Below are 12,983 nucleotides of genomic sequence, written 5' to 3'. Positions count from 1 at the left end.
ATGGCCGCTGAATCCAGGAATTAAAATCTATGGCAAAATGGCGACTCCACTGGACCCCAGGGAAAAAGTCACATGCCAGGAGGGGGTCCACCAGCAGCACCCAGGTACGAGCATCCCCAAAAGGGGAGGACAACAGTGGCACCCACCCACCACTCTCTTGCCCAACACTCGGCAAGCCCCCCTACCCAATATGCACCCGTGCCCCCTAAGAGGGGCTAAGGGGGGAGATAGGGGGCTGGTGAGGGCACTTATGCAGGGGAACCCCGCTGTGGAGAAGGGGGAATAACATGAAGGGGAGGGAGGACACAGGAAGGGGCCTCCCATCCCAAGGGAGGGCCCGCGACCACCCAGGCTATTCCAGAAGAAGGGAGGGGGGATAATACTCACCATACCACGGCACCAGGCGGGCGCTACTCCCAGCAGTCCACTGCATCATCTTGAAATGGGGGTGCTGTGGCCTGAGGTACACTGTGACTCTGATCATGACTGCTGTCGTGACCAGGGCTATGCGACCTTGCGAGGTGTTTTACTCACCGGCCATCCCCCCTTCCAGTGGGGCTATTTCGCGGCTAAGATAGAGCTAATAGTTGGTTTGTGCTCGCAGGCCAGACCACACTGGGAAAACCATAAAGATCTAGGATTATCCAGTGCTTCGCCCAGTCCGGCTGTTGATTACAGGAACAAAAATAATAAAGAAAAGGAAAAAATTCCATTTAAAAAGGAAAAAATGCCAGGACCGCAGATACCAGCAGAGAGCCAGGTCCTTACTCCTCACTAGGCAGAAAAAACTGGAGTCCTTTAGCAGGAAGTGATGGTATACCCTCTGGGACTGCCTCAGGGGTGTAACCAAAATGGTTTCGGCCTAGTTCTACTCCTAGAGAGCAGCATAAAGCCAAATGGTCTAGAAGACATGGAGCCGTGTCCATCAGTGAACGAAAGCAAAATTATTTATCACACAATCACTCACTTGCTACAGGAGGATGATCTTGTTCATTTACAAGTATTTCTTGATTTATATATTAATAATGAGGGACAACAGGACCATAGAGGGAGGGTATTTCAGGCAGGGAGCAGCAAGAAGCAGTGATATACCAACAGCTGTAACTTACTGCCAAGTGGGCTGCAGTGATTAAGGGTGGTTGGATGATGAGATGGCAAACTGTCCCTAGGTGCCACAGATTGGAAAGAAGTAAAGTTCTAAAAAGCAAAACAGGGGGCAGCCTGCAGAGCACTGGACACACAGTTAAACGCCACTGCTACCCCAGAGCTGGTTCATAAAGCTCTGTAGTGTGGGCCTTTTTTAATGCAACTGCTGCCAGAAGCCCTGTTTTGGCATGTAGCCAATGCAGGACTCTGCACTATGGAGCTGCATCTAAATGAAAGTGGGAGTGGGAGCAGCATCTAAATGAAATAAGTCAGCAGAAAAAGGCAAATAATTTTCTCGTTCCTCATTTTCCCCATCCTTCCCACAAAGATTCTTCTTCTTAATCTGCCTCAACATCTGCAGCCTCAAAAGTTGTTTAAGAGGCTGAGTTGGGAGGGGGGAGGGGTTGTGAAGCCACGCTGAGGAGGGTCAAGTGAGGACTGAACAGCTACAGAATTTTTATACACCCATCCTGCCATCTCAGGCAACATCTTTCCTAAGACAGGTGTGTGTTCTGCGTCTAATGGAGCAAAAAAAAATGTTCCAAAAGCATCCTCATGCCCAGTGTCTTTTCTTAATGAAAGTGTCTATGTGCCAGCTTGGCAAAATTACAGTTGCTTCTGTTCTAACTCATGAAACCAGTCTCTTTCTGGAAGTTGACTTGTGGCCTACACCACAGGAAAATGAGCATGTATGGACCAGCTCACTTTCATTAAAATGAACCAGTCTTGGATTATCAATGACTAAAAAATGCCTACTGCTAATGCTACAATCTTAAGATTTGCCCCATCTCCCCGCCACAAAAAAATTGCTACCTACCACCTCTTAAGCCTAGTACACATTATCAGGTTTTTTTTGTTCAAGCCAAAAGAACTGTCAGCTTTGGCTGGAGGTGCTGTACTAACGATCCAGCGATCTTCCCTGCTCAGCTGTTGCGTTCGGACAGGGGAACGGTCCCCCAGCCAGATCACTCTAGTGAGCTCTCTCATTCATTGGCTAAAAGCACTGAACAGGAGCTGGTGGGCTGCAGATTTTCCAGCATGCTTGTCTGACAGAAGCAGGCCAAACAGCAGGCTTCTGTCAGGCCGGCTGCCATACACACAGGCTAAATGTTGGATGTTTTTTTATTGAACCGGCCGATATTGCCCAACATTTGGCTAGTGTGTACTAGGCTTTAGACCAATTCTAGCACTCCGGCACTGAAAAACTGTCACACAGTGTTTCCACAGCTGGACCTCAGCTGCCAAGTTTCAAATATTTGCTGAAGGGTAAATCCTGCTTTGCATCTCAAATTTACGGTTGATTTGTACATTCCAGCACTGTAAAGCTGCCACACAATGTTTCTGCAGCTGGAAATCAGCTTACAAATTTGCAGGGAGAATCTTGTGTTGACTCAAAGTTTGCATTGTATTCCAGTGCTCCGCCACTCAAAAATATTTGTGGCTATTTTCTTTAAGATAATACATGCACTTTTTTAATTCAAGATAAAACCCACCTCTCATCTTTCCTTTGGATACTGTGGCCTAACCAAGCTACCTACATATTGCTGAACTCTGTGTTTTTTGACAATAGCCTGCTTAATAGCCTTGACAATGGTCAGAATTTAGTATGAGGTTTAGATCCCCCCCTCCCCCAGACAGCAGTGGGGGTTGATGCTAGGTTTGGGTTTAATGAATTTCAAGCAGGATTTGAGAAACCCCCTTTGAATCAAACCCATGCAGATCGGCTCATCCCTACTGGTTAAAGGTTAAATTTAAACTGCAGCCCAGAAAGAAAAGTTTCCTGTGATCAAAATGTCAATTCAAAAATGTGATTCAAAATGTCTATTCAATTTTCATTCAAATACCAGTGTTTGTGACATACCTATTGCCAAGATACATAATTTCATAATAAACAGTAATTTGGTTTAATGAAACCCATGTAGAGGATTACCTGTTCGGTCTTCCTGGACTGAAGAAAGACTAGGAGTGGAGCAACACTGGGGTGGAGGCAGTTCTGAATTTACCAGTGTAGAGGTGAGTAGGTCAATGTTTCCTGTTTGCAGACGAAATTTTTCCAACTCTTGAGACAGCAGACTGAACTGCTCTGTCTGACTACGACATTTTTCCTCTAAAACCTTCACCTTAGCCTAAAAAAAAGGAAAAAAAAAAATATATTATATATATATATATATATATATATATATATATATATATATATATTATATATACACACAGTATATACATAGCACACTTGGAGGGATAGGATCTTTAAACTGAGTTGAAGTATTGTAGAAAATAGTCAAGAGCAAAGGTGTGCAAAGCAGATCAGCTGCATAATCAAATTCTACCAATACAGCAAATGTACATAGATTTGTTTGAGATTAGATTTCAGGCAGTGGTGTCACTAGGGTTGGTGTCACCTGGTGCAGTAAACCATGGTGTCGCCCCCCCCCCCCCCCAAAAATTATTTTCCTGTTTTCTGAAAGCGCGCCAAAGATGCAGCATGCAAGACTTTTGGTGCGCTTTCAGAAAATGCAGAAAAGAAATCTATAGGACTGCAGTAATAACTGCGAGTAAAATGTAGGAAGACCCCCTTTACATTACACAGCCCCCGTACCCCTGGACCCCTTTACATTACACAGCCCCCCCATTGGAACCCTTTACATTACACAGCCCCCCCCATTGGAACCCTTTACATTACACAGCCCCCCCCCCCATTAGAACCCTTTACATTACACAGCCCACACCCCCCTCATGGAAACCATTATGTTACACAGCTCCCGCCCCCCATAGAACCTTTTCCATTATACAGCCCCCGTCCCCCAATAGAACCCCTTACATTACACAGCCCCCATCCCCCATGGAACCCTTCACATTACACAGCCCCTGCCCCCCAAAAGAACCCCTTACATTACACAGCCCCCCCCCCCATAGAACCCTTTACATTACACAGTTTCCGCACCCCCCCAATAGAACCCTTTACATGACATAGCCCTCGCCCCCCTCAATAGAACCCTTTAAATTATACAGCCCCCCAATAGAACCCCTTAACAATACAAAGCCCCTGCCAATAGAACCCCTTAAAAATACAAAGCCCCTGCCAATAGAACCCCTTTACAATACAAACCCCCCCAATAGAACCCCTCTACAATGCAAACCCCCCAATAGAACCCCTTTACATAAAAACACCCCCAATAGTACCCCTTTACAATGCAGACCCCCCCCAACAGAACCCCTTTACAATACAAACCCCCAAATAGTACCCCTTTACAATACAAACCCCCCCCCCCCCAATAGAACCCCTCTACAATGCAGACCCCCCCAATAGAACCACTTTACAATACAGACAACTCCCCCCTCCAATAAAATCCCTCTACAATGCAGACTCCCCCCCCCAATAAAACCCCTCTACAATGCAGACCCCCCAATAAAACCCCTCTACAATGCAGACCCCCCCCCCCAATAAAACCCCTCTACAATGCAGACCCCCCCCCAATAAAACCCCTCTACAATGCAGACCCCCCCCCAATAAAACCCCTCTACAATGCAGACCCCCCCCCCAATAAAACCCCTCTACAATGCAGACCCCCCCCCCAATAAAACCCCTCTACAATGCAGACCCCCCCCAATAAAACCCCTTTACAATGCAGACCCCCCCCCCCCCAATAAAACCCCTCTACAATGCAGACCCCCCCCCCCAATAAAACCCCTCTACAATGCAGACACCCCCCCCCCAATAAAACCCCTCTACAATGCAGACCCCCCCCCCCCCAATAAAACCCCTTTACAATGCAGACCCCCCCCCCCAATAAAACCCCTCTACAATGCAGACCCCCCCCCCAATAAAACCCCTCTACAATGCAGACACCCCCCCCCAATAAAACCCCTCTACAATGCAGACATACCCCCCCCCCCGCAATAAAACCCCTTTACAATGCAGACACCCCCCCCAATAAAACCCCTTTACAATGCAGACAACCCCTCCCCCCCCTTCCAATAAAACCCCTCTCCAATGCAGACCCCCCCCCCCCCCGACTGTCTTTACAATACAATTGTCCCCCCCCGCCCCCTTACCTTATGAGGAGGAGAGCAGAGAGGGAGGAACTGTTCAAAGCAGAGAATGGGAGAGAGGCTCACGAGCCCTGCATACACAGCGGTCAGCGGGAAATGCCGAAGTTTACAGTGCTAGTTAATGAGCCGGTGATTGGTTGCTAGGCGGTCCTAGCAACCAATCGCATTCTCATTATCTAGCAGAGTTAACTTCGGCATTTCCCGCAGTGTATGCAGGGCTCGTGAGCGAAGTGAGTCTCTCTCCCTTTCTCTGCTATACAGCTTCTCCTCCTCTGCGCTCCTGTATAAGCGAGCGGCGGAGGCAGTCCGGCGGCCAGCCCCGGGTGTCACCCTGGTGCTCGCTGACACCCCCCTAATGTGTGGCACCCGGGGCGGACCGCCCCCCCTATTGGTACGCCACTGATTTCAGGTCTTATTAACCACTTTCAGACCGGAGGATTTTCCCCCTTAATGACCAGGCCCTATTTTGCGATTCGGCACTGCGTTATTTTAACGGCTAATTGCGCAGTCGTGCGACGCTGTACCTAAATAAAATTGACATACTTTTTTCCCACAAACAGAGCTTTCTTTTGGTGGTATTTGATCACCTGTGTGAATTTTGTTTGCGCTCTAAACAAAAAAACGACAATTTTGCAAAAAAAAAACAATATTTTTCACATTCTGCTATATAACATTCCCCCCCAAAAAAATAAAAAATCAACATTTTTTAACATTTTAGGCCAATGTGTTTTCTGCTTCATATTTTTGGTAAATAAAAAAAAAAAAAAAAATCACAATAAGCGTATTTTGATTGGTTTGCGCAAAAGTTATCGCGTTTACTAACTATGGGAAAGATTTATGTCATTTTTATTGTTTTTTTTTTTTTTTTACTAATAATGGCAGCGATATGCAATTTTTTTGCGGGATTGCGACATTGCGGCAGACAGATCGGACCCCTAACTGACATTGACACTTTTGGGGGTACCAGTGACATTACTACAGTAAACAGTGCTAAAAATATGCACTCTTACTGTAATAATGACACTGGAAGGGAAGGGGATAACACTGTTGGTGATCAAGGGGTTAAATGTAAGCCTAGGGGAGTGATTTTAACCGTGGGGGGGTTGGGCTTGTGAGATGAACACAGAGACATGTGATCCTATATAGCAGGATCACATGGGCTGTGTGATCATCCGAGGGAGAAGGATGGACGGCTGGGTTTACATCAGCCGACCGTCCTTCTCTGTCAGCGGGGAGAGATCGAGAGCGTCAGGCAGCAAATCGGAGCCGCCTGACACACGCGCCAGCTTCGCTGTTGACCTAGCTCCTCCCAGGCAAATGACATACCGATACGTGGTTTTGCCTGGGAGAGCCAGCTTGCCGGCGTGTATATACAGTATACGGTCGGCAAGTGGTTAATAACTGGATTTTTGACTTATCGTAAAATCATTTTCTCTTAAGTTCATTGACGGAAGCAGTCCTCTGATCCATATCAGTAGGGTTATACTGCCCCCTACAGGAGTAGGACACTAGGCATAAAAAATGTTTTGGCTACGCCTATGGGCAGTCCCGGAAGGTACACCCTCTCTCTTCCTGCAAAGGATGTCAGATTTGTATCAAAGCAGTGTCAGAAAAGTAACACCAAACCAACTCCAAATAGAGGGGCGGGTACTGCGTCCGTCAATGAACTTAAGAGAAAAGGATTTTACGGTAAGTCAAAAATCTAGTTTACGCTAATGATCGACCGCTATGGTTTTTTTTAATGCCGATACCGATATTTTGGTCATCGGATATCGCTATCGCCCGATATCTGCCAATATTTTCGGACATTAAAATGTTTTTTTTTTAGGTACTCCTTGTGGAGGGATCTGGGGGTCTAAAAGATCCCAAACCCCTTCTCGGTACTGAAAAGCATTCAAAACGCCAAGTTTGGCTGTTTTGAATGCTGTCAGTTTTTTTAAATTGGCGCCGAGTACCCAGAAGTGATGTCATGACATTACTTCCGTTTTTTTTTTACATGGAGACCCGATCAGAGCCGAATGCACCTTTGATCCGGTCTTCTCTTCGGCGGCGGTAGGATGCCGGGTGGGACGGGAGACCCGGGCGAGCCGCGGAAGGTGGCGCGGGAGGGGGGGGGGTGTCCTCTCCCGCTCCTTGTAATGACAGCCTAGCGGCTTCTCAGCTGCATCAGTTGTCATTACAAGTCAGCCGACCGTCGGCTGTGGACACCGGTAACGGGGTGATACCTCTAGCTGCAGGCATCACCCCGGTACATGCACTTTCCCTAACTTTTGGCAATACAGATATATCGGGGAAAGTGCATATCGGCACCCAATATGTCGGTGTTGGCGATAATCGGTCAATCTCTAGTTTTCACTATCGTTTATTGACGGACGCAGTCAATTAGTAGGGTCGTCCCAAAGCAGTGCCATAAAATGAGGGGTGGGAACAGCAGAAAAGAACAAGTCCCCAAGGCTAAACATAGCCAACCAGGCAACATAGGACTCATCAGAACAAAAAGATGAGGCCCACCTGAAACAAACAGTAAACACCCTCAAGAAAGGCCAAAAGCCCTCCTTCTGTAATAAGGTAGGTAAGGGATACCCTCAAATGCTTTCAAAAGGAGGTTCTTGAAGAACCAACAGCACCAAATCAAGGTCCCCAGTTGGCAACGGAGGTCGCACCTGAAGTACCAAGTGTCCCACCCCCCTGGAAGAAGTTACGCACCAGGGAACGAGCGGCCAATGGCATTTGGAAGAAAATTGTTAAAGCTGAAACCTGACCCTTGATAGTACTCAAGGCCAACTTTTGATCAACTCCCCGTTGAAGGAGAGCCAAGATCCGGGCCACCGAGTAGGAGCGAGGGGGAGCCCAAAGAGACTCACACCACGCAATATACGACTGTCTCGTATGATGAAAAATCATCCAAGAAGTCGCTTCCCATGCTTTAAGCATGAATCACTGAAGCAGACAATCCCCTGCCCTACAGCACCTGGCTTTCAACAGCCAAGCCAACAAAGCCAGTAACTGTAAAGCAGGTTGGAAGATTGGCCCTGGAGACAATAAATCCTTCCTGAGAGGAAGTCTCCAAGGAGCACCTGTGGCTAGCGTGAGCAGGTCGGCGTACCAAGCTTAGCAAGGCCAGTCCGGAGCCACGAGAAAGACCGGAATCCCTTCTACTTTGCTCCTGCGAAGAAGTCTTGGCAGCAACTGAAATGAGGAAAGGCAGACAGCAGCGGATACTGACCTTGGCCCATCTGTGATTGCTCACACACGACTATGCCGGTGTCATCCTTGCGCAGGTGACCATGCTAAACTTCTCAGCATCGTTCATGTTTTTGCCTACGACAGAACCCATGGTGCCCCCAGGGCATCTGCCAGAGGGACCCGGAAGCGGGCCACAAACCTCTGCACTATCCGCAGATGCGACGCCAACAGATCCACGTCTAGAGTGCCCCAACGAAGACAACTGCTGGAACACCCCCGGATGAAGGCGCCATTCCTCTGCATCCAAGGTCTGTTGACTGAGGCAATCCTCCTGCCAATTTTCCACACCTGGAAAGGGAACAGCAGTGAAAGCTGGAACAAGGTGCTCTGCCCAACGAAGAATGCCTGTCACTTCCAAGACCGCAAGGATACCCTTGGTGCCCCCTAGGTGAATGACATAAGCCACAGTTGTGGCATAGTCTGAATGAATGCACACTGGACAGCTGCAGGTGCCCAGTCCTGTGAACTAGGCAAAGCCAGATCTCTCTCAGCTCCAGGGCATTGAGCCATAACCTGGATCCTCCAGGGACCATACTCCCTAAACAGAGAACCTGCCAAGGACTCTTTCCCACCCGGACCAGCTTGCATCCGCGGTGACAACGGTCCAGTAAAAAGGGGAGGAAGGATTCCAGATCAAGACTCCCTGGACACCTGGCTTAGCCAGATCAGAGTGTCCAGAGAGTTTGGATTCTAGTCCCATTTGAGAAGGTTGCCTTCTGGGGGATCCTCGAGAGGGATTGAGCGAAAGGGACCGTCCAAAAGATGACACCATCAGTCCCAGAATTTGCATGCAGGTCCGAAGGGATGACCATGTGCTGGACGGTAACAGTTGAACCACAGTCTGAGTTTTTTCCCTTAAGGAATAAACACCCTGACTGAGGACGAGTCCAAAGTCAGGCCCAGATAGTCCAGTCCCATGAAAGGGACCAGGGATTTCTTCTGAAGTGCAGAACCCACCCAAACTCCTCCAGAGTTCTCATGGTGACTTCCAAATTCGTCGTCAGCACCGTAGGAGACTCCACACGGGGAAGCAGATTGGCCAGGAACCCGGGACCGATACACCCCGCTGCCACAACAGCGCCAGGAGTGGAGCCAACACCTTTGTGAAGACCCGAGGAGCAGAAACGAGACCAGGGGGTAACACCACAAACCAATAGAGATCCTTCCCCTTGGCAAAAACGGAGAACCCGTTGGTGTCCATCAAAAAACGGGATGTGAAGGTAGGCATCGTTGATGACTATGGAGGCCAGGAATCCCCCTGATGTAGGGAAGCCACCATCATGCGAACCGATACCAAGCCTTGTCGAACCAGAGCCTGTAAGCGATCCGGGGACAGCCGTATATTGGAAGGGAAAACCTCACCAGAAAAATCAGATCGAAACTCGATCTTGCAACTGGTCCCCATGACCACCTGAACCCAGCTGCCTGGGAACGGGGCCAGCCTGCAGGTCCAAGAACCAGCAAAGACTTCCCCCCCACCCCATATATGGGTGAGGATGCACCTTCAGGCCGAGCAGGCCTTGTCCCGCAGGTCTGGAAAAAAATGATCTCTTGTTCGCCAGACCAGGGTGGTTTGGGACCACCCGAGGAAGTCTTGAAGGACTTCGTCATACCGAGGGACGAAGAAACTGTTTGTGAGTCGAAAAGGAGGGACCCCGTCTTTCCAACGAAGGCCCTTACCCTTGTTAGCCTGTGGAAGAAAAGAACTCTTCCCCCCGTGAGACCCTTACATAATGTCAAACAGGCGATCTCCCTGAAAAGGGAGATCAATTAAGGCCTTCTTAGAAGTTTGATCCGCAGACCAACACTCCGGCCAAGTATACGCCGGACAACCACTGCCGACACCGACAGGTGACCCAATAAAAGCCGTGTCCAGTGCGGCATCGCAAACAAATTGCAGTCCCTGTGCCAGCGGCTCCAACAGCTCCCCCAGGGCAGGAGGGACTTGCTCCTCACCAAGGCACGGCGTTGGAACTCAGGCAGACTCTGCGTGGCAATGGCAATCATAAACACAGTTCCCAGTGCAAACACCGGCAGGGAGTACAGATCGCGGGCCACAGCCCGCGCCATCCTACCCCCCAGGTCCTTAAAGCATGGGGATTCCTCCACCGGAACAATGGTAGTCCTATTCAGCCTAGAGATCGGTAGGTCCACCTTAGGCGGAACAGTCCAATTTACCAGAGACTCCTCAAAGGGTAACGTCTAGCAGCCGCTTAGACACCCCAGAGGAACGTCTCAGACAGTCCCATTCTTCATGAGCATGCTAGCAAATTAAGCAGCGTCGTGTGGCATGTGAGTACCAGATTGCAGGGTGTCACGTGCGGAAACCACCAGTGCATCCACCAGCGCCTGTATCATGAGCGGCAGGGGAGGTAGAAATGTCATCCTCATTATCCGAGGAGACAGGGCGCGAGGTAACAGACCCGGCAGGGAGGCCCACGTCTGCAGCGGCTGAGTCAGACTCAGATCCAAGACATCAGATGAGGCAGGGGTAGGTGGGGAAACATTTCAGCGCACCTCTCTCAAGGCCACCTCCACCCGGGCCCAAATGCTTTTACTGCGGCAGGGCGGACCTCTTGCGCAAACCGACGTAGCTCTACGTTGGTCGCGTGCCTGCAGCTAGGGGGCGAGCACTCGCCTAGCGGCGGCGCACTCCCGCCCCCACTCGGCAGCGGGAACCCCGATGCATGGGGCAGGCGGCTCCGATTGCCGCCTGACACCCGCTATCATTCCCCGCTTAGAGAGAAGAACAGTCAGCTGTTGTAAACAAAGCTGACCATTCTTCTCTCTGAAATGATCACAGAGCTCCTGTGATCCTTCTATATAGGAATCATTTCACAAGCCCAACCCAATACAGTTAGAAACACGCCCCTAGGTACACATTTAACCCTTTGATCGCCCACAGGTTAACCCTTTTCATGACAGTGCTGGAATAGTGTAAAGAGTGATGGGAGCCTCCCTTTTAATTACAAACTGTGTTGCGCTGCTCTCAATTTAAGCGTGTATTACTTAAATGAAAATAAGGTGGCATGTGAGGCGCTAACACCTATAGTACATTATTCCAAAACACAACCTCATTATTCCAAAACACAACCTCAGTTAGTGAAGTAAAGAATATGAATGGGGTGAGTATCATCAATGAAAAAGTGCTAAAGTGACTGTGCACAAATAAATTACCTATAAAGATAGGCGATAGTGCAAATATGAGTAAATTGTAAACATATAATGAATAAAGTGCTGGTGCTTAATCTTACACGGTTCACGGGTTGTGATTATGAGTGCTACAATAAATACATAATAATATACTTCATGCAATAAATAAATACAGTGACACACCATATAATGATTACCCAATAATGCGTTTGCCAAGACACTTTGTAAAAAATATATAATGTGAATATTCCCAAAAATGTGTGGTGCATTTTTTCTCTCTTTAACAAGCTTCTTACTATTGGTGAGGTGCCAAAGTGATGCAATGGGTGTCTGATCCTTCACCCAGTGAGCCGGGGTCACTTACCAGATGCACCCAGGCCTCAAGGCACCTATGGTGCAGATAGAGCTCTTTAAAGGATCTTTCAGCCACACCCTCTTCATAAGTGGGGATACAGGGGTGGTTTCCCTCAGAATAGATGTCTCAAAACTCCTGTTTAAGTGGCTCAGATTGCAAGTGGCTCAAGAAAATGACAGGGAGAAAGCCTCATGGTGCAGTAGGTATTTATTAAATGAAAATAAGCAGAAGAAAACAACTCACGTTTTCTGGTGCTACACAGGCACTTGACATAGGCAGTATAAAAATGCAGGCAGGGGAGCTGATCACCAGGAAGCTGCTCCTTACTTCCGCGTTCCAAGCTGTAATTACTGCAAACCAGATGCGACGTCGGACGTGCTGGACCTCAATGCATTTCGCTACATACGCGTCCCTGCCAGTGTCATTATTACATTAATAGTGCATATTTTTGGCACTGATTACTGTGGTAATTGTCACTGGTCCCCCCAAAAGTGTCAAAAATTGGTCTGTCCGCCACAATGTCGCAGTCCCGCTAAAAATCACAGGTCTTTTTTACTAGTTAAAAAAAAAAACGACAAATCTTTCCTGTAGTTAGTAGACGCTATAACTTTTGCGCAAGCCAATGAAAATACGCTTATTGCAATTTGTTTACCATAATAATGTAGTAGAAAACAAATTGGCTTAAAATGTTAAAAAATTTTAATTTTTAAAAAAAATTTTGGGGAATGTTGTATAGCAGAAAGTGAAAAATATTGTTTTTTTTTTTTTTTTTTTGTTTAGAAATGTTGCATTTTTTTGTTTATAGCGCAAAAAATAAAAATCGTAGAGGTAATCAAATACCCCAAAAGAAAGCTCTATTTGTGGGGGAAAAAGGACATCAATTTTATTTGGGTACAGCTTTGCAGAACCACACAATTGTCCGTTAAAGTAACGCAGTGCCAAATTGCAAAATATGGCCTGGTCATTAAGGGGGAAAATCTTCCGGTCCGGAAGTGGTTAAGAACAACATCCCACACACTGATACGAACCTTCC

The 12,983-nt window shown here is 47.9% G+C and overlaps 1 protein-coding gene across 6 annotated transcripts in view; it reads right to left on the bottom strand.

Moving 5' to 3' along the window:
• TSPOAP1 (TSPO associated protein 1) overlaps positions 1-12,983 on the bottom strand; it is a 432,345-nt gene that overhangs the window by 140,646 nt on the left and 278,716 nt on the right. For all 6 annotated transcript variants that reach the window (XM_082245070.1, XM_082245072.1, XM_082245071.1 and 3 more), the window contains exon 12: positions 3,077-3,272. In XM_082245070.1, coding sequence (XP_082101196.1) covers positions 3,077-3,272 — 196 coding nt within the window. The remainder of the gene's footprint in view (positions 1-3,076; positions 3,273-12,983) is intronic.

The sequence above is a fragment of the Pelophylax lessonae genome, assembly GCF_965119305.1.
Source record: "Pelophylax lessonae genome assembly, chromosome: 2".
NCBI lineage: Eukaryota > Metazoa > Chordata > Amphibia > Anura > Ranidae > Pelophylax > Pelophylax lessonae.
Note: the sequence above shows the minus strand (reverse complement) of the source record. Positions and strands in the feature narration are given on the sequence as shown.